The sequence below is a fragment of the Bombus fervidus genome, chromosome 2, assembly GCF_041682495.2.
Source record: "Bombus fervidus isolate BK054 chromosome 2, iyBomFerv1, whole genome shotgun sequence".
In the NCBI taxonomy this organism is placed as follows: Eukaryota; Metazoa; Arthropoda; class Insecta; order Hymenoptera; family Apidae; genus Bombus; species Bombus fervidus.
This window is the reverse complement of record NC_091518.1, coordinates 20,532,613-20,557,261: the sequence shown is the minus strand read 5'-3', so window position 1 is coordinate 20,557,261 and position 24,649 is coordinate 20,532,613. Positions and strand designations below refer to the sequence as shown.

The 24,649-nt window shown below is 34.7% G+C and overlaps 1 protein-coding gene and 1 long non-coding RNA gene across 11 annotated transcripts in view; one reads left to right on the top strand and one right to left on the bottom strand.

The window, feature by feature from the left end:
• Positions 1-24,649, bottom strand: part of Sls (sallimus) — a 255,332-nt gene that overhangs the window by 141,544 nt on the left and 89,139 nt on the right. For 3 of the 10 annotated variants that reach the window (XM_072020351.1, XM_072020367.1, XM_072020358.1), the window contains exons 1-2: positions 8,316-8,458; positions 8,050-8,240 (exon numbers count right to left, since the gene is read on the bottom strand). In XM_072020351.1, coding sequence (XP_071876452.1) covers positions 8,050-8,240; positions 8,316-8,380 — 256 coding nt within the window. In that variant the 5' untranslated portion in view covers positions 8,381-8,458. Of the gene's footprint in view, positions 1-8,049; positions 8,241-8,315; positions 8,512-18,126; positions 18,205-18,561; positions 18,743-18,837; positions 18,936-19,961; positions 20,478-22,230; positions 22,417-23,426; positions 24,204-24,649 lie in introns of those variants that run through there. The other 7 variants (XR_011802169.1, XM_072020412.1, XM_072020425.1 and 4 more) reach the window with 6 other exon arrangements.
• Positions 6,615-7,584, top strand: LOC139996784 (uncharacterized). Its single transcript, XR_011802367.1, has 3 exons — positions 6,615-7,104; positions 7,344-7,411; positions 7,514-7,584. It is a non-coding gene; the product is annotated as an uncharacterized lncRNA (long non-coding RNA).

Genomic DNA, 24,649 nt, shown 5'->3' with positions numbered 1-24,649 from the left:
CTTTCGACTTTCTAACCAGAGATTGTTCATTGAAGTTAATTTTCGTATCATCCTACGATCTCGTTGTTCGCTTTGCTCCAGCAAAATCTCATCTCATCTTTTTCTATTTGGCGTTCCACGGAAATGTCCCTCTCAAACGCATTTGTGGTTGACTTTTTCTCGAGTTCGCTGGTACAAATCATCTAGACTCCTACGAACGCGGGCTCGGCCAAGTTTAGCAGTAGACATCCCCCGTTTTCGTGCATGCGCGCCATGAATTCGAGCCTTCTAAAATCGTACGAAGCGGCTGGTCGCGACAATCGACGACGATCGCGCGAAATGCGAACGAGTTCGCTTTCACGTGCGATCGACGGGCCGAAGGACTCGTTCGATAACGAGGCCTCGATAATTTGACTCTTGAAGCTCTCGTCGATACAGTACAGTCAACGTTGAAAGTACATGCATATTTTTGTACTTTCAAATCAAAAGATCTATCGGACACTTTAGGATCGCATGCTACAAATTAAACGTGAAACTATTTTCTACGTGTTTCGTAGATAACCAAAACTCTCCTTTTCTTAATCAAATTTTAGTTACACTGAAATTTTACATCGTCAGATAGAAACCTTCTGAAATTAAATTTAACGAAGCTTCATTTCAATGTTAATTGAATCACAATTTGAAATTTCCTGTATTCGTTATACAGCTGTGATTAAAATTGTTCCTTTTTTTGTTAATTTTTTATATTTTTTAATAGGTATCTCTTTTACAAAATTTGGAGAAAGTATATATGTAATTTCCTTTAAAAAAATGGACGTGACCCTCGAATCTTTAAAACGACATCGCTTCTGGAGCAGACAGATTACGTCACGTGATGTAATGTTCAAAATCATTTTATTTTCGATACCAAAAATAGTTGTTATTTAGTTGTTACTATTTTTAAGCTTGGTCCACTTGCCAGTGAATTTTTGCATATTGGGTATTAATTTTGTTACAGTTAGATCGAAGCATTCCCTTCGTTAAAATGGTAAAAGTCTTGAACTTAATTAAGTGGTATATAAATGCTATAATAAATGCAAATACACTGACGAAACATGACGAAAAATAAATATACAGCGTCTACAAAAGGTATTTGCACGTATTCTTATTTTCCAATGAAGATTTTCTTAACAGATGCTACATTTCTTTTTCACAGTATCAATTTATCGCATGAAATACTCTTGAATTTATTTAATTGTTATATAAATGCTATAATAAATGCAAATACACTGAGGAAACATGACGAAAAATAAATATACAGCAAAATAAATATACAACAAAAATAAAAATAAATATACTACAAAAAGTATTTGCACGTATTCTTATTTTCCGATGAAGATTTTCTTAACAGATGCTACATTTCTTTTTCACAGTATCAATTTATCGCATGAAATACTCTTGAATTTATTTAATTGTTATATAAATGCTATAATAAATGCAAATACACTGAGGAAACATGACGAAAAGTAAATATACAGCAAAATAAATATACAACAAAAATAAAAATAAATACACTACAAAAAGTATTTGCACGTATTCTTATTTTCCGATGAAGATTTTCTTAACAGATGCTACATTTCTTTTTCACAGTATCAATTTATCGTATGAAATACTCTTGAATTTATTTAATTGTTATATAAATGCTATAATAAATGCAAATACACTATGACGAAACATGACAATGTTTCTATTTCACCAAAAATCGACATTAGTTTCGCCATACGTACCTTCGCATTCTTAAGAAGTAAACATTTTTAGTTAGGAACTTCTTTTTTTATTAAGATCAAGGAATTTCGAATTCCGTCATTCGTTTCGACTTAGATTTGGTAGATCCAAGATTAAACATTAAACAACGAATTTTATAACATCCTCGATGTAACGACCGGCTCGTCGCCCATGGTAAATTACACAATCTTCCTGGTAGAACAGATCGCCACGGACGAATAAGGCCTGTCGAAGGCCAGTCTGTCGAATGTTTCCAACCCGATACTTGTTCTCTTTGCCGCCCTGTGTTCTGCCATAAATTAAAACGCGACAATGAAACGATTTATCGTCGAACGGGCAACGTACGTGCCAGATGAGCCATTAGCTCGGATCGAAGGTTTACGTTGGTCGAAGCAACATCGACGCACATAAATTTGTTCCTTCGTTCGAAACGATATTGCTACTTCTCTAGAATTTCATCTCGATAATATCGTCTGCGACCAATTTATCTCCTAATTGTTCATTAGTCGCCGCGTTTGCGCGACGAACGTCCGGAAAAATCTTGTCCAACCGTTATAGCGTTTCGCATCCCGAAGAATCGGAGCGAGACAAACGCGTGCAATACGCGTTCAAGACGCGTTTTAGCAACGTAATAGTTGGCACAACGTTCGTCTAGGATTTTTTAGATTTAGACGCCTTTTAGATTAGTAATATCGATGCCGTTTAAATTATAATGATAGGATTTATTTAAATCGTTGTTTAAATTATAATTATTTGAATAATTTACTAATAATTGGATTTGTTAATATCAGTCATGGAATAAATGAGAAACGTAGCTTGATAATTTTCTTTCGTAATAGTTCGAGTAGGAAAGGCGATGTTCCTTCTTCGCTAAGAAAAGCAACCAATTAGGCAATGGAATAATTAATTCGGGTATGTGTCTGATCACCAGTTACAACCACAGGTAACATTTAAATTACGATTATTTGAATAGAATTGAAGAATTCGGATCTGATGCTATTAGCGAAGGAAGGATAAATTAAAAACGTAGATCGATAATTTTCTTTCGTGACGTTCGATCAAGAAAGAGTGACATTTTCTTTACCATAGCCTCCTGTAAGGAGTGTAGAATTAATTAGCGAACGATCAGAGTATTTGTTTAAACTTCCGTTGATATTGGTCACAGATAACGTCAATCCGCGAACGATATTAAAAAATGACGTCCAAAGTAATATTTCTTTTTTTAATTGTTCGATCTTTTTATAAAATATATCGATAAGAAGGAAGAGTAAAGATGATGAAAATTAAGAATCTCCAAGGACAAGAAAAAAGATTCATTGCTTTAAGTTCAAAAGTTCATGTTTAAAAATGTCAAAGAGTCATCGATCGAATCGACGAAAAAGGGACTCGTATCGAAGTAAACATTTCAAAAACGCAGATCGACGATCAATTAGCGGACGATGGCAGAGGAAACGATCGGATTAACAGTAACCTCTACTTAAACTGACAGTGGAAGCGCGAGTTGTGGGTCAGATGCAGCCGCGCGAGCGTGTAATTCAGACATTATGCTGAGCAAGAATCGTGTACAGTGTACAATGCGTTCGGTTTCATGTTACGAGGTGAGAGAAGAACACGCACGCACAACGAAAACGTACGGCGCTGATCTTTTGCAATCGTAACGTGGCAGAATCCGCACTGGCTCGTTTAATTGCCTGAATATTACAAAGCCGTTCTTCCTCCGTGTATTTCGTTAAAGAAAGTGTACAACAGCAGTCAAAAGTTTCTAATTATTTTTTCTATTTACACAGCTGTACTATCCAACAATGAGAGAAAGATGGTAATTGGATAGAATAGAAAAGCTCGAGACGAGTTTCTTAGAATAGTCAGCAATATACTTTGCTGCTTTCGCACAGAATGTAGTAAACACGAACGAAGCAATAACTTTAGCGTAAAGTATTATTGTTTCAAATATTAATACTAGAATTATCACAGCAAAAATGAGCATTTCTTAATTTTTCATAGAAATCCTGTAATTTAACAATGTTATTTTGACAGATTTGAATTGCTTTTTGGGAGTATTTTCTCCTTGAATTATATATACTCTTTCATGAAAGTATCTTTCGTCTTGATTTCTCTGCTACAAATACTTTAGTCGATACAAATTGGTGTTTTAAAACATACCCGGTGCCTGTTTTTTCACCTAGTTGAACGATACACTGAATCTTCTACTGACTTTTCTATTATTTTTAACTAATATCTAATTAATAATAATTCCAATATAAAGTTATTGCTACAGACATCAACGATAATCTTCTTCGTCTTCGTGGATTTTTGACTAACTCTAAGTAAAGGCTCTCCTAAGGTAACAGAGTATTAATTTCACTTAATTTCGTTTAAGTCTTAAGACTTTAGCCGGTAATTAATATCTGTACACGTGGCATAATTCGTCCGAATAACTTTGATATTTCCATTCTTTGTATCTTTACGCGAAGATCGAGTAGACGACTTGGATTCTGTTTCGTTTATTTCTGGCCTTCAGGATATGTAACTCGTTAAGTGTTACATCTAACGCCAGGATGCCAGAAACTGGCAATGAAAATCAGAGATACATTCAAAATATTCGAGAAACGTTATTACCTTGCTTCTCGTTTCCACTTGTTCTTGAAATTGACGCGTTGATGGATACGAGTATTTTGCTACGAAGAATAGATCATAGTTTCTTAGATACAGATTAACAATATTAGTTAACTAATAGACATATTTGTCTTTGTACACATTTCACGAATGCAAACATAGAAAATATCTGCATCATTTCACAAAATTATATGACCTTTGTCGTTAAAAATACTGGAGCCAAGTCATCGAAACTAAGTAGTACAAGTTGTACTTGCATCGTTGCGCTTAACAAAATTACATAGATAGCTTTTATTGCGACCCCTCAACCACATACTTCTCCTAACAAATGGATTTTTTTATTTCTATGCAGAAACCTATGTTACAGGTTGCTTCAGTTTCTCATAGAGTAGAATCAAATTGATCGTATGCAGCTAATAACAATCTGCATTGCAAACGTAGTAAAAACTGGAAATTATAGCTCGTAAATTGATCGATAGGAAATAAAGAAAGAAGTTTCTTGATGTTACATATGAACAGTGCGATTAATCGTATATATTTATCTAGCTGATCGTTAACGAATATATTTGTATCAATCAATCAGTCGAAGGAAATATGTACTGTGGAACAAAAATATTTTGTTTCTCAGAATTGCTTTAACGTTAGTTCATACAGTGAATCATATGTATAACAGTTACGTATTCTGATATAAAGCAACTGAAACGCGTGGGTCATGTAACCGATTAAATCGGTCGATCAAAAATGTGACCAGAAATACCACGAAAAATACTAAAAATATTTTACAAAGGGAAGGTCGATTTTTTAACTGCACACAATCGCAATAATCTTCCAGAAGAATCGCAATTTTTCTAGAAAGATGGATGTAAAATTAGAGTGTATGCTACGATACTTAAATTTAATTAATATACCGAATTTAAATACTACACGGGGAATGGTATTATTTTAGAAAATGTCACTAAAAGGTAATTTGAGAATACGCAGATTAATGGAAGCGATGATTCATTTATGCAGTATTCAGTCGATGTAAAAAAAGAAAGAAATTCAAAGGATAAGAAAATCCGCTAAACGGATGAATCATCGAGGAAAATTTAGTATTAGAAAAACTGGAGTTGTACCATTTGCAACGCGTTTCGAGCAAACTGTATACGGTAAGAAGAATCAAAACTTCTGAAAAATTCCAAATAATCAAACGAATGAGAACTTGATGTAAGAAATAGCAAATTTCTATCGATCGAATCGCCACGAGGTAAACCCTTTATTTCAAAGGAGAGCGAGGCAAAGTAAAACAAAGAACGAACGAATAAAAAGAAAAAGAAAAAAAAAAATAAAAAGCCTAAAGTTCGAAATTCTCAACGATCGACAACACAGGCGATCGCTGGATCTCTCGAAAGATGGGTCACCAGTGAATCACCGCGTTTCGCCAAGGTAGCGCATAGCGACGCGTCTATTTCGGTTCTCGAGGGCCTCTTGGGGGCGAAGTGACTCGAGGGGTGGCCAGTCTATGATTCAACGTCCGCCTCACCACCAAAAACTCGTGTACCCTCCACACGTTCTGTCTCCTGTACGTGTGCAATCAACGGAGGATACCCACCTGGTCTCGCGCGTATGCACGTCGAATGCTATTTTCGCGGACGACCGCGAGTAATCGTCCGAAGGACCCTGAATGTGGGTTAGCCAATTAGACGAGCCTTTGAAACGCTCCCTTGTCTGCCACGAGCCGATGAATCGAAATTCAGCGGTCTACGTTTGTTATACAACGCTTAACCCTCTGCGATCTAGCGGACGATTTTCGTACCCTTTTTGTACAAAATATTTTTCACGAACGAAATTTACTATTAAAGATAGAAATAAACGGACAGGTAATGGAAGTGGATATCGAGTTTACTGGAACTGGTACTAGCGCTATACGTATAATTAAGTTTCGTTTATTGTACAGGGTAGCTCAGCAATCGTGGTACAATTGGTAATACGATGATACTACGTGGAGGAACGGATGAAAACTGTAGAATAAAATTGGTTCGTAGAAGTTTCGTTTTCGAGAAAATTGAATTTCGACATTTGTCGAATATAACACTTGAACTTGGCTCGTACGAAATAATTTCATTCCGTAATTCCAATTTCTTTTCTTCCACGTAGGATCGTTCTATTATCGACTGCATCACGATTCTTGGGACAACCTGTATATCCCTACGAATTATTGACAAATAATCGAAATTCAAGTTTACAAATTTGCGCAAACGAGCCGTATTTAATGGAATTTCATCGATACCTACCTTCCACTATTTTTGTCCATCTATTTTTGCCCGCGACCGAATGTCTCGTATAGGTTTGTCACAAAGGGACCTTTCAAGCAATGCGAAATACGCGACGCGAGAATGGCGTGGCTCGTCGAAATTAAGGGAATAAGTAAACGCGATTTCGGTGTCGCGGCTGACGGGTTAACGATGCTGGACGTTGTTTGATTGCGAACGTGGGTGTGAGAGTTTGTTTGAAATTTTCGGTTCTTAGAATTATTAGCGGTTCGTTATTATGATTTTAAGAGGCAGGGAAAAGGAAGGATTACGCGAATACGTATAACTCGGTGAGTGGCTTCGAAAGGGTATTTTTGGACCGCTGAATTCGACTCGCTCTTTTTGCGGCGACGACGAGGTAGATTTTAGCGGCTGGTAATTGGTAGAGCAGAAACTGTGACGATGAGATTGAGCGTAACTGGAGAATTATGAGAAACAAAGAGGAATATTGATATACGTAGAATTTTGGATTCTTATTTTATAGCCGTGAGGCTACTAATAGAAAATATCTTAGAGTTTCACGCTGAAGTTAGATAGAGATGCTATTTTTAAGAATCATCTTCTTTAGAAAAGGCTTTGAAGTTACCTTCTTAAGAACTGTCCTACTTTTTCAAATCGACGAAAGACACATTTTAAAAATTAAAAGTCTGACTTGCAAAGATTCGCAACCGTAAGAAGATGTCGTTCGTTTTGCAGATCTGACTATGGAAAGTAAAAATGTCTGCTCTTTCGTCGATCACTAGAAACAGGCAGGAAACCTCTTGGTAAAAAGCTAATTTTCAGAAACTGTTTCTAAATGACTGTATATTCTAAACAAGCGTCCTATTCTTCTATTAATCGCTAAAATAATATTAGAAATATTTTAGCAACAGCTCAACTTCTAAAGATACAATACTGCAGCCACAAAAAGTACATCCAACTCTTGCCAATCAGATATTGCCGATGTTTCGAAAAATAAAAATCAGAAAATATTAAATAAAGACCACACGGGAGAAACAAGATAAATCAGATTCGTCGGATCTTATCGAGACGCGATTTTAAATTTCAACACAGTGTCGATTAATCTTATAGCGACGATATTACATTTTTATTTGCTTTTTAGATTAAACGCATGTATGTATATATTTGTCACCCTGCTGAACATTTTCAAGAACATCGATAATCGCAAGATTCACGATGCCGTTGGTTTTGTATAACACTTGGTCAATGTATCATCTATTTTTAGAAAGCTAACATCGTAGAACCTGACGAATCTCCTCTCTTTTGTATTGTATTAAAACATCGTTTTTTAAATATCACAAAAATAGCCTAAATTATAAAAGTAACAACTTTGGAAATTCACCGGAACCACATTACCGCGTTTCCTTCACATAGTCGTCAAATAAAAATGAACGACACTTACCTTTGTCTGGTGTCCTCGGTTTCGACGATGTGTAACGGGAATATTCGCGATCGAAGCAGAAATCATCGTGAAACGAATCGTCCGCCTCGAAATTGGAATACTCGAGTCGTCGCGCTATCACATTTCGTTCTGTTATCTGGTCGTATTCTTCCGCCGTAATTCGTCTCTCGCGATAGCTGCCACCTGGATAACTAAATGAAACAACGTCTCGATTAGTCTCTCCGCGGTATTCGCTATATCGATCGATTCGATCGATCGGAGTCTACCTGCGATCCGCGATCAAGTTGCACGCGACAGAGGAATCGTGTCGCGTCGAATGTTGACGATTCATAGGTGTCGTTTTCACGTAGTTTTCTTGCGGTAGAAACAGGTCCCTCAGAGCTACGTACCTGGGCGAACTCTCGATCGCTCTTTCGCTGATGTTTTGGTCCCGATATGTCCCATAGAATGGCGAAGGAACTCCTGAAATTACGTTACAACGTTTACTACAACATTTATCGGTATATATTGCTTACAGAGTTTAATTAACGCTAGAACTACCACACCAGTGAAGTTGACTGGTTTTTACAATTTTATTTTTAAATTCCTACTTCGTGTTATATTTTTTCCCGCAATGATGTAACGAGTTTCGTAACGATAACTAAGAGAATATTATAATGAGTTTTATTTTGTTTTTATGTATTCAAACAGAAAGTAATTTTTTATCAAGGCTACTTCTACCAATATCAGTCAAAATGATTGGTACTTGACAAAGTTTAAAAGTACTTGTCAATCTGTTTATCAAATCCGAATTAACCAGTTTCCTCGCTTTGTATTAGGTTGTCCGAAAAGTGTCATTCTTTTACAGACACGTCTTTTACAACGATGCATCTTTATACAAACGTGAAACCTAATTTGTAGAACGTTATGATTTTTATTTTGATAAAATAAAATGGATCATACGTAATTCGATAAAATAATATAAAATGGAAAATGTTGTGCATCCGTCATTTCTTTCTAAAACGAAAGAAACTTTTCGGACGATCTAATACAACTTCCCACGCGTTTTTAAAATTTTTACTACATATCATTAAATATGATGATATCAGTTATCAGGAAAATTCCGGATCGATCGCTAGATCGCTAGATGCTAACACTAAATGACTGGTTCTAAAATTTTATAAATGTGTCAATTCTCGTTTAGAGATCATAGTGCCAGATGGATTAACAATACCAAAAATGTACTACACAACATGGAAGTGCTTCTGTACGAAAGTAATAAATTAATAAATATACAAATATTCTATTATTACTTATTTTTTACACACCAGCCATTTTCACTGGTTCTACAATTTTATAAATGTGTCAATCCTCGTTTAGAGATCCCAGATGGATTAACAATACCAAAAATATACTACATAATGAATTGTTTCTGTAAGAAAGTAATGAATCAATAAATATAAAAATATTCTATTATTACGTATTTTTTAGACCAGCCATTTTCACTGGTTCTACAATTTTATAAATGTGTCAATCCCCGTTTAGGGATCTCAGGTGGATTAACAATACCAAAAATGTACTACACAACATGGAAGTGCTTCTGTACGAAAGTAATAAACCAATAAATATACAAATATTCTATTATTACTTATTTTTTACACACCAGTCATTTTCACTGGTTCTACAATTTTATAAATGTGTCAATCCTCGTTTAGAGATCCCAGATGGATTAACAATACCAAAAATATACTACATAATGAATTGCTTCTGTAAGAAAATAATGAATCAATAAATATACAAATATTCTATTATTACTTATTTTTTACACACCAGTCATTTTCACTGGTTCTACAATTTTATAAATGTGTCAATCCTCGTTTAGAGATCCCAGATGGATTAACAATACCAAAAATATACTACATAATGAATTGTTTCTGTAAGAAAGTAATGAATCAATAAATATAAAAATATTCTATTATTACGTATTTTTTAGACCAGCCATTTTCACTGGTTCTACAATTTTATAAATGTGTCAACCCTCGTTTAGGGATCATAAACCCAGATGGATTAACAATACCAAAAATGTACTACACAACATGGAAGTGCTTCTGTACGAAAGTAATAAACCAATAAATATAAAAATATTCTATTATTACGTATTTTTTAAAGACCAGTCATTTTCATTTTTGTTCTGGTAGAAATAGCTTCGTGTTAGCTATCGGTAGTTCTAGTGTTAACACGAAGATGCATTATTATTATGCATTATTATTATAATTATTTATATTTTTAGTACTTATTAGTACACTGCGAATTTTTATTATAATTATTCATCGCAAGTCGAAGGGTATAAAAATAGACAGAATGCATATAATACGCAGAAATGTATAAAATATCTAAAGTAGTATAGTTTATGACATTTAGTACATGAAACACAATCTATACGTAGGTTCTAGTTTCTTTAGGATTATCCATAAACATTGACATTTGCGCAAACATCAACAGTCCACTTATTAAGGAATTACGCGATTTAACAAGTTTTTCATTGTAAATAAATATATATTATTGTTCGAAGTGCTTTTCACGAAATGGAAATATACCGAAATAATTTTATTATATTGTTATTAAAAGGTAAATGTTATATAAAATCCACTCTGAACGCAATAGTACAATTATTTAGGAATTTCCTAAAGAGAAAAATAGTATTAAAGTTAATAAAAGGACAGGTTAAATAACGTTGAACGCGAGATTGTACATTTATGAACTTGCATGATCCATAGCAAACAATTATCATAAGCCAGAAGAAAAGCAATAAATATCTGCCAAATACAAAGAAAATCCAGGTCACGTGTCGGTGGCAATACAAAAGGACAACTATAAAAAGAATCTACTACTGGAATGTGTCAAATGGGCCATTAAATTTACCAGCGACTGCGATCAATAACCATATAACAGAATGAGCGAGATAAATGCTTCTCCAAAGCTGTTTAAATGTCAATGTCCTAGTTGATAGGAAGTGTGCCAACGAGCGTTACATCAACGGAATGTAACGTTTCTTTTTTTCTAGTAAAAGAAAAATAAAAAAGAAAAAAGAAAAATAAAGCAAACGAACAATCTCCAAACAGAATTGTCTTTTGAATCGACTTTTATCGGTTTCATCGTGTTTATCTCTGGATTCTCTTAATTTGTTTCTAATTACGGATCGAACGGAGGAATGAAAAGAATGCGACGATGCTTCCGCTCGATCAACAAGCTTCTCCGTAAATTTTGGTCGAACCAGGACTATTTTTGGCTACTGTTGCATGCCAAACCTCAGGAGACCCGCAATCTCTTCTTATTACGTCTTGTTGGATTCCGTGCAAAATGATTAAACGAAAGATTGCTTCTGTTTGGTAATTCGAACAATGACTTCCGGTTTCGTTACATCATTCATTTGTCGACTGAAACGATGCTTTGGAACAAAGTATTAGGTCGTCCGAAAAGTTTCTTTCGTTTTATAAGGAAATAACGGATGCACGATATTTTCCGTTTTATATTATTTTATCGAATTACGTATGATCCATTCTGTCCTATCAAGATAAAGATTACAACGTTCGACAGATTAGGTTTCACGTTTGTGCAAAGATGCGTCGTTGTAGAAGACGTGTCTGTAAAGGAAAGAGACTTTCCGGACAACCTAACAAATTGTACGAACTTGATTTTGGAAAATATTGTTGGAAAGATGACGTAATAATAACTTTGCGATTATGCGTTGTCTAAAGCCTTGGTACATGATTGTTACATGAAAACCAGAAGATCCAAGTTAATTATATGGAATGTTCCATGCAAGTGGACAGAACTGCTTACATCGTTTTGCAACGATAAGAGATAAGCAAAGCTGATTGCAAAATTACGATATATGTATAATGTAATATAATATAATACTGGAGTTAGATACTAAATAAAAAATGACATTATTTTGGAAATCCTTGTTAAAAAGATTTGAACAAATATACATGTAGATAGTGAGAATAATAATTCTTATTGAAAATCAATTAATAGCCCATTTTGCGAATATTTGATTTTAAGTAAAACGATCGGCGCTTTCCATCAAAGTGAAATATCGTTTCTGGTGAAAAATCTTGGTGAATCGTACTAGAAGTGGCAAAGATTGCGCAATGATCCAACAGGCGATTTAATATCACGAACGAACGAACAGCTATGACGCGTTTTTTGTAAAAAAAGAAAAGAGAAATAGTACCGAGATCTTTAACAATCGTAACCGCTTGTTTTTCTCTCGTTTATTCTTGGATCGTCGACTCATATTTTCCATCGCATTCCGGGATTACCTTACCGTCTATTTTCATACCGCATCATCCAACAGCCTGTTCATCCTGCATACGAACGTTCGCGTATTCGTTTCTTCCAAAAATATTAATTTCCCCCTCGAAAATATATATTTATCGTTTCGTCTCATTTTAATTCACGCGATTCATTGATTTATAGTTTGCTGTTATTTTTCTTTTCTCTTAATTTCTGCTTTTTTTTTTAAATAACGTTTCGATAGAACGATGTTTTTAAATATGTCGACTAATACCTCGAAAATATTTGATTTCCATCGGTTCTTTAATTCTTTAGTTTACGAACTCGATAGTGAATATTATTACGCAATGTTTCGCGATAGACCCGTAAATTTCATCATTTTCCAACGTAACAATATCCTGCTTTATATACGTATTACGTATGTATGCGTTACGAAATTCGAAGCAGAGCAGTAGAATAGTGTTTCCAAATTTGCGGACAATGTTACATATAAATATACGTGGACATGTCTAACGATGCTGACTTTAAAATTAGACACATTCTCCGAAGAACGGTTCCAGATTAGAAATTCCGTTCAAAAATGAAATTCACCTGTTGCCACTAGTTCGAAGAAAATTCTGTTTCGAAGAACGAAAATCATTTGTTTTATCTTTCTTCGAGTATGTCCATTTTCGTAAATAAATGAAGAAAATATATTCCATTTCAGGATGATTTAAATATTCTGATTATCAATTGCAAAGGACCTAACTATCTTTAAGAAACAAAAAAAATATCCAAAGTAGTTTAACTATCTTGACTATAAATTACAAAACCAATTATCATCATCCTTCCCTTTTTTGTTGTTTTCTTTTTTTTTTTTTTTGATACTCAAAATACAGTTCGCACATCCAAAATTGTCAATTACAAACCAATGCTTTTGTTTAATATTCAATAAGGATGGACAACAAATTTTCTCAAGCAACTTGAGTATTCTGACTATGAATTACAAAACTAGTCGTCGTTCTTTCATTTTTTCTTCTCTGATATTCGACAAAAATATACTCAATGATCTCTAAAACAGCCTAATTATTCTGGCTGTTAATTATAAACTAATCATCATCTTCTGCTTTGAAATATCCATTTACTTAAAAATCGTCTCGTTTTCGTTGTTTCGCCGAGGCTGCGTAAAATATTCGCGCCAGGATTTCATTTCACCGGGCCAAATATATACGATGCCGTGATGCGAGTGATTAAAGAAAAGCTCAATTAACAAGCGTACACGGCGTGCAAACATCCGCGCTGGTGTTAGTAACCCCCGAATGCTAACATTCGCTAACAGCGTCGCTGCGCTCTACATATTTCTTTTGCTCTCCGAAAATAAGTGGGTGCCTGAAATACGTATGACTAATCGTGCAACAAGAACAAGGCGGAACAATGCTTTTCGATACGTTATTGCGGCATTGAACGTCCCGTTTATTCGCGACGCTTTATTTTTTCGAACATTCCCCGCCCCCTTCCCTTTTCACAAGAATTTTTCACGTATACCAAGTAAAATAACACGGAAACGGGAATTTACGCGCCGCTAACGTAACCGCAAGCTGATTATTTTTCTTATTACTACTTTTTCGAAATGACGCTCGAATTTATTTGATCCGAAAGTATCGGGTTGTCCGAAATGTTTCTTTCGTTTTATAAGGAAATTATGGACGCGCAATGTTTATTGGATTATGCGCGAACGTAATAACAGAAATAGAAGGAAATGAATCATAGCTAATTCAATAAAATGATATAAAACAGAAATTGTTGTTCGTCTATTATCACTTTATGAAACGAAAGAAACTTTTCAGACAACCTAATATTTCCCACTATTCGTAGATACAAAGTATCTGTGCGCGAGTTTTGCGAATTTTTATTGCCAGTTCAGATTTTATTTAATTATATAGATACACAGATTTTATTTTCGATTATCGTTTCATGATTGGATATTTCGGTATTTATGGATTGGTAAGACGGAAGATTCAAAAGTTTAAGAGCACTGCTGAGTGATATATGTACATCGTGGTTGGGCAATACGTTGGAATGAATTTTCTTTGATTGATTTCAATATCGTGACTGATTGATTTGTTGCTATTTACAATACGTTTCGTGTAAGCAGTCAAAATTTATGATCGTGCAGTTCTTGTCAGTGTCGATCACTGGCTGACGGTTTCGGGAATATTTCTCTAATAAAAATAGCGGAATGATATTAACTATCTTATGGTATATAATTAATATTTTTCTCAAACGACGATTCAGCAAGTTACTAATTTATTTCCCAATTTAATCATTCTCTATCAAAAGTAGGTTACTTCGATTTACGTAAATCGATTAGAAGATACAAGGTGACATTTTTATACGATTGACAGTATGCAATGTCTGCGAAGTGTAAAGAAAATCATGAAAGATTGAAAATAAATACAGCTGTGCAAATCTGTATAATCTGTTGCAATATTTTATAACGTCTCAATTCTACGGTATAAATACAATATGGTATAATGTAGTAAGACGATTCTTCTTTCCTTACAAATATACCTGCTATAATTTATAACCAGGTATGTTTCTAAAATTTCAAAACATCTTCTTCGTCCAACGTCTTGAACAATAATTTTAAGTCTTCCAATATCAACAGTTTCTCTAATTTTTTAAACTCTATTTCCGATCACATAAATTGGATACAATTAAATCTTGAATAATAATTTCCAATTTCTAAATATATAGCGATTGTGTCAATTTTCTGTTGAATCAAATTTTACAACGTGTTGAATAGAATTCCAGCTACATAAATGAAATGAAATTACATTATGAGCAATAATTTTTATTTCCCAAATATCAATCATTTTTCTAATATCTTTTCATTCGTCACGATATTGGAACAAATTAAATATAACGATATTAAATGTAAGCTATGGTTGTATAAATTAGATGAAATTAAATCTTGAATAATAATTTCTAATTTCTAACTAACAATGATCGTGTCAATCTTCTATTGAATTAAATTTTACAATGCGTTAAATACAATTCTGATTTTACATTATGAGCAATAATTTTCATTTCCCAAATATCCATCATTTTTCTAATATCTTTTCATTCGTCACGATATTGGAACAAATTAAATATAGCGATATTAAATGTAAGCTATGGTTGTATAAATTAGATGAAATTAAATCTTGAATAATAATTTACAATTTCTAACTAACAATGATCGTGTCAATCTTCTATTGAATTAAATTTTACAACGCGTTAAATACAATTCTGATTTTAGATTATGAGCAATAATTTTCATTTCCCAAATATCCATCATTTTTCTAATATCTTTTCATTCGTCACGATATTGGAACAAATTAAATATAACAATATTAAATGTAAGCTATGGTTGTATAAATTAGATGAAATTAAATCTTGAATAATAATTTACAATTTCTAACTAACAATGATCGTGTCAATCTTCTATTGAATTAAATTTTACAACGCGTTAAATACAATTCTGATTTTAGATTATGAGCAATAATTTTCATTTCCCAAATATCCATCATTTTTCTAATATCTTTTCATTCGTCACGATATTGGAACAAATTAAATATAACGATATTAAATGTAAGCTATGGTTGTATAAATTAGATGAAATTAAATCTTGAATAATAATTTACAATTTCTAACTAACAATGATCGTGTCAATTTTCTGTTGAATTAAATTTTACAACGCGTTAAATACAATTCTGATTTTACATTATGAGCAATAATTTTTATTTCCCAAATATCCATCATTTTTCTAATATCTTTTTATTCGTCACGGTATTAGAACAAATTGTCCAAAATATTAAATACAAGCTGCAGTTTTATAAATTGCATGAAATTAAATCTTGAATAATAATTTCTAATTTGTAACTAACAATGATCCTGTCAATTTTCTGTTGAATTAAATTTTACAACGCGTTAAATACAATTCTGATTTTATATTATGAGCAATAATTTTCATTTCCCAAATATCCATCATTTTTCTAATATCTTTTTATTCGTCACGGCATTAGAACAAATTGTCCACAATATTAAATATAATTTACGGTTGTGTAAATTAAGTGGAATTAAATTCTAGATCAAATGAATTCGAAACGAACCAACGTGTGTTAATTGCTTCACCGCTTAAAACTATGTCATGCTGATACCCAATTACATTAGCAGAAACACCTACCATTTCGCGTCATAACCATCATCGATGCTCTGTCCCAGCACCGTATCAAAATCGCACCCTTGCCAATAAAGAACAATCAGCCATAGAAACAGAGAAACACAGAAGAGGAAGAGAGGAACAAGGGAATGAGAAAATAATTCGTGACACCATAGTACCCAAGTTTTTTCTTTTTTGTATTGCAGAGGAAGCACACGTTTATTTACACAGTATACCAATAAATTGTTTGCTGCGATGAATGACAGTATATGATAACAATATATCTATGCGAATCTATTTTACGGTTTCCTGTATTTCGAAACACTCTGAGCAACAAAGCGTTTTAAATAATGCTATATCTCGGACTATAGTTCAAAGAAAATTACGTCTCGATGATCGGAACCTTTTCTATATTATCGGTTCTCGTTTGTTTAATAAATAATTCTGTCGCTTGAGTGTAGTAGCTTGATAAACTGACTAGCATCTGTTTCGTAGAGAATCACGGTGTTTCACACTTGAAATTGAATTTATTTAAAATCATAAAACGATATTTCAACAATTGTTAAGTAAATATTCCATTTTCAATTATTTAGGAAACTAAATTTTCATCGCTCTTTCAACATCTATAATTTCGTCTACTTTTTAAACAATATCGCGTTAATACAAAGTTTAATTTGCTCGATTTCAATTTGTTTTTTTTTCTTTTTCTATTTAGTAGCAATTTCTTTTAAATTACCGCGATTCTAGTCTATGACAGGGCAGGCGAAAAAGTTTCAAAAAAAAAAAAAAAAAGAAAGAAAAAGAAGAAAAACAGAAGAATCTTTATAAATACGTATGCTACGTGCTTAATAAGAAGAATAAGATAGGACAAAAGTGGTCGAGAATGAAAGAGGGAGGATAAAGGAGATACAAGGGTAGTAGAGAAGAAAGAAGGGGATAGAATAGAATAGACAGAGAGAAACGACTTACTATTAAAGCGTGTTCAAATTGTTCCACGGCAACAACGACAGAAAATGCATTCGAGGAAGCTCACTACGCGCTGATAAAAGAACAAAAGATAAAAAGGAAGAGTGAAAAGCGTATCCACCAGCGTTCGCGAATTTTTCTTCAACTTCTCACTATTCGTATTTTGACTAGTTCTCCTCGCCCCTGTCGTAAAATCGTTCGTTTTGTTTTTACGTACGTACAAAATGCAAAAGAAGAAAAATGACTCGCACCCTTCGAAGGGCACAATATTCTTGCTCTAAATACTAATTTATAATTTTATTCGTGCCCGTTTATTAATAGTTTTCCATTTATAAATAATTTTATTTATCTTATCACGGGCATTATATTTTTCGTATCATTGCGATTTTGAATAATTTCATCTTGATCGAAAATTGTTTGATTTTATCGATAGAAAAATATTCGTTGTTTCGTTTGTTCGATGTTCTTTAGAGATGGTAAAGGATCGATTAAGCGAAACGACCGCGAATCATGAAGTTTGGCTGAAGCTAGAGGCTCAATGTTCCACCACCTTTGCATTAGATTACGTTGCGCTTTTTTTTTTCTATTTATTTTTGCTTAATCCCTTCTCGACCATAATTAAATAGGCGCGTATACTGATCGTCTGTTACCTGGCACCTGCAAGGTAGCGGAAGTTACTGTCGAACCTAAGCTATTCGTTGCAGTGCACGCGTAAGTGCCAGCGTCCTCTGAAAAGAAAAGAAGAGATTTCTTTTATTAGAAGAATTGATATACAATTGTCTAAAATCATTGTAAATCATCCTATTATTAACGCAATCAACGTTTCACAACATTTTCCCATTCGAATTTTATTTATTGTATTAATCAATTATCAACGAAATTAAAAGTCCAATATAAGGGAAAAATTTGTTTAATTACAAAGGTAGAACTAAACGTCCAATAAGAAAAAATTCTCCAATAATTACGTAGAAAAAGCTAGAAAACTTTGCTTTTTACTACTGTTACAGCTTCACAGGGCTATTACACGCGATTTTATTGTAACGTAAAATAAAAACGTAATTTTAATTACGATATTAATTGCATACCAGGAAAAGCTCGCACTATGGTCAAACGGCAAACGCCATTACGATAATGAATCTCGTAGCACGATGAATTCTCGACGATTCTGCCATCCTTAGACCAGAGGATGTTCGGTTGTGGTTCAGCCTGAACGATGCACTCGAATCTCGCTGTTTGTCCGCTCACCACCGCGATATCTCTCAGTGGCTAAAATTTTCATCGCATAAATCGATCGACTCTTGAACGATAAGAAAACGGTTTGTTTAAACGTTTGTTCGTAGAGAAAGTCTTGTTTAAGTTACCGTGATGAATAGAGGTGCCTTTTTCGGTAGTATTTCTAGATAAGGCTGAATCACTTCTTTGCTCGAGGCCACTCCATTAGTAGTTGGCCATGGTGATCCTAGAATAATCAGCTAGATTTAATTAGAGTGATTTAAACGCATTTAATCTATAGCTCGGTATGGTGGAAAAAGTATATTGATGGTATTTTTAAATTTAAGCGATGGTAGAAGCCAAAAATTGTGTATCAAACGGAAGCGGATAATTCTTTCGAAAGAAAGAAGAGGCAGACATTTTTCGTACGTATAATATTTGCAATGGGAATGCAAGAAGCTGCGGAAGAAATCAAATTGGAGAAAGTACGCGTATAGAGCAGAAAATAATAGGAAAGCACATCAAACAAACATAAAATTGTTTAAAGCGAGAGAACACAGTGAACAAGAAGATTGAATAAACTTCGAATTCTTCAGAAACGAGGAAACAGCATGGAGTAAGCATGAAAAAAATGTTGGATCGATGCAATTCGAAAAAACATTACGCTCCATTAACATACCAAATGAGGGTGAATGCATAAATATTCGACTCTGTCCTTTTTCCAGCAAATGCAAATCGAAGAATAACGACACAGATGGACAATGAAATACAAATGTTGAGTTACACGTGAGCCAGAGATCTCACGGAAATTTATTGTATTAATAACATTTAACGATGTTTCTTCGCGCTTAAAATATACTGAAACCTACTTCGTTCCCAACATTCGTTATTTAGTTACGAATAATTTAATTGCAATTTACGAGGAATTTCTTTATCCATATAAAACTGACTTTCTTACAACTGTGTCGCTATTCTGCCAAAAGTCAACAACGTAAATCGTATTTGCGCCAAATAAATTCCATCGAGCACGAAGCTCTCGAATCGGTGTTCTTCTGAAACTTTCGCGAAGCGTCATAAACTACACTCTGTGCCAAACCACGTCAAGTGCAAAATACAGCAAACCCGAAAATACAAATACGTGCGGAGGCAAAGTGAAAAATTGCAGGTACACAAATGACCAAGAAACAAAAGTATCCAAAGCTGAGGGACTGCTAAAGAAATGCGATGATAATAGCTCGTTATCGATACAATGGTCGCAGAAGCAGGCGAATACCTGCTGAGTCGACATTGCTGGGTGGTCCTGTAGCGCTACTGTATCTGGGGGAGAGACTTGGTAAGCTTGGGCTCAGGGAAATCGGACTGGGCGTCGTGTGATCCCATCTGGATGGCGATGGCGAACAAGGTATAACGAGACTAGGTGGCGCCATCGTGCTTCCTCCCTCTTGATGCCTCTTTCTCGCGTTTCTGATGTCTTCCGCCTCCGAGAACTCGCTCTCCGACGTTGGCTCCCATTTCACCGTCTTCGACGTGCCAAATTTGCCAGCTGGTTTGCTCTGTCGCGTCGAAGACGCCGTAGAACTGCTTCTCTTCGCGAAACCGTTCTCTTTCCTCGTAGTGAACTCGTGAACGATGGGTACCTCGATGTCGCTGGCTCGTCGTTGGCCTTGGATCGTTCTGTTAGTACTGCTGACTGTTCTTTTGCCTTCCCCGGGAAGCACGATTCCGAACTCGTAGCCAAAGTCGTACTTGAAGTATATCAGCCCGGTGTCTGGGTCGATTTGCTTCGTTCCTGTGTTATTTTTTTGCGATTTTTGTTGGTTGAAGATATTTCTTTGCGATGGTTTTGTTTTGATATTTTTATAAGAAGTGGTATTATCGATGTTCGATCAAGTTAAATACAAGGTGCTTTGTAATAATTTTTCTGCCTTTCGAAGATCTTTTCTTTGAGACAGACGAGTATTCGCTGGAATTTCTTTACCGATACTATGATAGATCATTTTTCTAACTGTTTCGGAGTTTGTAAAATTATATTTCTGAATGGAAACGATGTTTTTGAACTTTCTGTGCAATCAAGTAACTGCCTCGTGACAGCAGAATATTTATCGACTTTGGATTCGTAATGGAATGCATTATGAACTATACTATAAAACTATACTATATAAATATACAGTTATGTATATATTATATAACTGTATTAGGTCTAAACTTGTAATAATTTTTAAGCAAATGGCTACGTGATTTTTAAATATAAGATACAGTACTTAATTGTTTATATGTTTCAATAGCAGAAGATCCTATCTTCAATACAATGCAATATAAACTGTATATTATGTCATAGAAATAAACTGCAATAAAATCTAAAGTTCTAATAAGTTCTAAGCAAATGCTTGTTTAGCTTCAAAGTATAAAGTATAACAATTAGCCATACATGTATTTCAATGATAAACTATATATTATGTCATAGAATTAAACTGCAATAAAATCTGAAGTTCCAATAATTTCTAAGCAAACCCTTGTTTAGCTTCAAAGTATAAAATGTAACAATTAACCATACACGTGTTTCAATGACAAAAGATCCTATTTTCAATGCAATGCAATATAAACTGTATATTATGTCATAGAATTAAACTCTAACAAAATCTGAAGTTCCAATAATTTCTAAGCAAACGCTTGTTTAGCTTCAAAGTATAAAATGTAACAATTAACCATACACGTGTTTCAATGACAAAAGATCCTATTTTCAATGCAATGCAATATAAACTGTATATTATGTCGTAGAATTAAACTGCAATAAAATCTAAAGTTCTAATAAGTTCTAAGCAAATGCTTGTTTAGCTTCAAAGTATAAAGTATAACAATTAGCCATATATGTATTTCAATGATAAACTATATATTATGTCATAGAATTAAACTGCAATAGAATCTGAAGTTCCAATAATTTCTAAGCAAACCCTTGTTTAGCTTCAAAGTATAAAATGTAACAATTAACCATACACGTGTTTCAATGACAAAAGATCCTATTTTCAATGCAATGCAATATAAACTGTATATTATGTCGTAGAATTAAACTGCAATAAAATCTAAAGTTCTAATAAGTTCTAAGCAAATGCTTGTTTAGCTTCAAAGTATAAAGTATAACAATTAGCCATACACGTATTTCAATGATAAACCATATATTATGTCATAGAATTAAACTACAACAGAATCTGAAGTTCTAATAATTTCTAAGCAAACCCTTATTTAGTTTCAAAGTATAAAATGTAACAATTAACCATACACGTGTTTCAATGACAAAAGATCCTATTTTCAATGCAATGCAATATAAACTGTATATTATGTCATAGAACTAAACTGTAACAAAATCTGAAGTTCCAATAATTTCTAAGCAAACGCTTGTTTAGCTTCAAAGTATAAAATGTAACAATTAACCATACACGTGTTTCAATGACAAAAGATCCTATTTTCAATGGAATTAGCCATAAAATGTGCATGTACTATTTATACTATATCGTATAATTGAATTACTATAGAGTGTAAATTACCATGTTCCGAGTGTCGTGACTCCTCTCTGTAAGTTCTGGGCTCGTCGCCATCGCTGGCTCGGCTATCGATCGGATGCTTGAGGATCGGCTTGCCCTGCTTCAGATCCGACTGGATGTCGCTGACGAATTTCTCGGTTTTCGATTTGAAGCTGCTGGTCATGTCGCTCATGTGACGCGACGCGACGTCTGCGGATGTTTCAGATTTTTTTGTGTTACGGGACAACACAGCTCGCCAGCGAAATATTTCTTTACTTTGCTTTACTTTCAGCAAGCGCGCAGAGGAAGATAGAAAGTTAGAGTGTAGAGAAGATGATAACCGCGAATTATTTATCACAATGAAAAGATGACGAAGATAAGAATTTGAATAGTCGCGATTCTCGAATAAATAGAGAAAGGTGATTAATCTTCAATTGGTATCGTCGGATCATAGGTAAGCACGATAATTTTGCTTGCATTACTTTATCTTAATTAATCCTGATTTGTATTCTAGCCTTTATACGATCTCAAGCTTTCCTATTTAATTTCGCTGTAAACCTTACAAAATAAATCCTTTTCGCAAAACAAATAATTTCGTATATCTAAACGTAGAAAATATTTCTTCAATAAACTTAACAGGTTGATAGATTTTATCCCGTAAAATATAAAGCACAAAACAATACCCCAAAAGTATATAAGCAACCTTTTTTTTCAATCTAAACTATCGTGGATACCCATAATCCAAGAATCCAAATTGAGGGTTAATAGAATTTGCTTCGCTGCATCCCTACTTGATAAATGATGTTTGCTAAATTGTCATTCCCTTTTTGAATGGTACAACACCTTAATGTCGCGTCAACTGCAAGGTTATTAGCGACAAGAATCCCCAAACTTGGTAAATATTACAATACAGATATATATACATATAAATATACATATACTACAATACATATACTAGACACGTACTCTGATTAAATCATAGTAACTCGTCAGATATTTCCATAACGATTAACATAATTCTATAAATTTTCATCAAGCGTAAATCCTCTTAGAAAATGTTTTATCTACTTCCTTAGTCCTCCCAACGATATAGGCCACATATAACATTTCCATGAATCTTCACCTATTCCCAAAACGAACCCCTGCCAAACGTTAAACACCCAAAGCAACCCCCTGCCGGCAAGCATACGCAAGAACAGAGACATCAACGTGATTCTTACGATTGGCTGCCTTCTTCATGTCGCTCCTCGAGATAAAACCAAACTCAGGTGGTGATCCAGGCTTCAGCGCATCCTCCTGCCTGGAGCTAACTTCCTTCTGCATTTTCATCTGTGAGTCGATCCTCCTCGTTCTACTATCGTCCCTTAGCTGTGTCATCGACGTTTGTCTCTTGATCACGGGTGGCCCAGTGTCAAACTCCAACGGCGAAACCACGTGTTCGTGTCGAACCGGAGCACTCGATGACCTTGGCGCCTTCATCATAGGCGGTTGAACCTTTCTGTACCGTGGTTCCTCCGTGTCACTGTCCGCTGGAGCCCATTTAGGTTTGATCCTCGTATCGATATCGCTCTCGTAATCTGATTCTCTAAATTGACCTTGAACAAACTTCTTTGGAGTCGGTACTTTAAACGTCGACTTGTGTCGTTGATCGGGCGTCGCGTCGAAGCTTCTGAAGTCAGCCGATGGTTTCTGGTCGCCAAATTTAATCACTCGACTGGTCTGCTCCACCGTAACGATTCTTCTGCTGTTTTCCGTGGATTCGTCCATTCTGACCGTTTTCTTGGTTTCCGTGCCGATCGCGTTGTGGAAAGGCATACCAGATCGAGCTTCGTAGTAAGTTGGTTGAGGTGGTGCATAGGCGATTTCTGGCGGAGAACCAGGAAGGAGAACCGTCTTCTGCTTGGTCGGAGTGGTTGTTGCGATTCTCTCCTCCTTTCTCTCGAGCTCCTTCTTCGAGATCTCCTCGATCAGCGGCGTTCGAGGCTCCCTGGGTTTGCCTATCGGTAGAAAATAGTTCCCGGGTGACCTCGATCGAGAGACGTCGACGTGGTGAAGAAAGCGGACAGAAGGGTCGCGCGTCGTGACGACGTCGGTTTCACGCGTCGTTGAATCGTTTTCGTTCGTTCGAACGAGTTCTCGATGGATCATCGAGCTTCCTCTATTCGATGGCTTTATCCGATGTTGATTGATTCTTTTGTTTTCTTTTTTTTTTTTGGTTTTTTTTTTTTTTGAATGAATGATCGTGTAAAATCGCGAATGGCGATGATACGAGCAGTGAAACGAAGTTTCAGTGTTTTGAAACGAGGGTGAAACCAGCGTGAAGAAACAACGAAGAATAGAACAAAGGCGATGGAGACGAAGTAGAAGAAGATGAAGATGGTTAGCCACGAAGATGGGTGGAGAAAGATTCGGAGAAAAAGCGGGTAAACACAAGTACGTACTT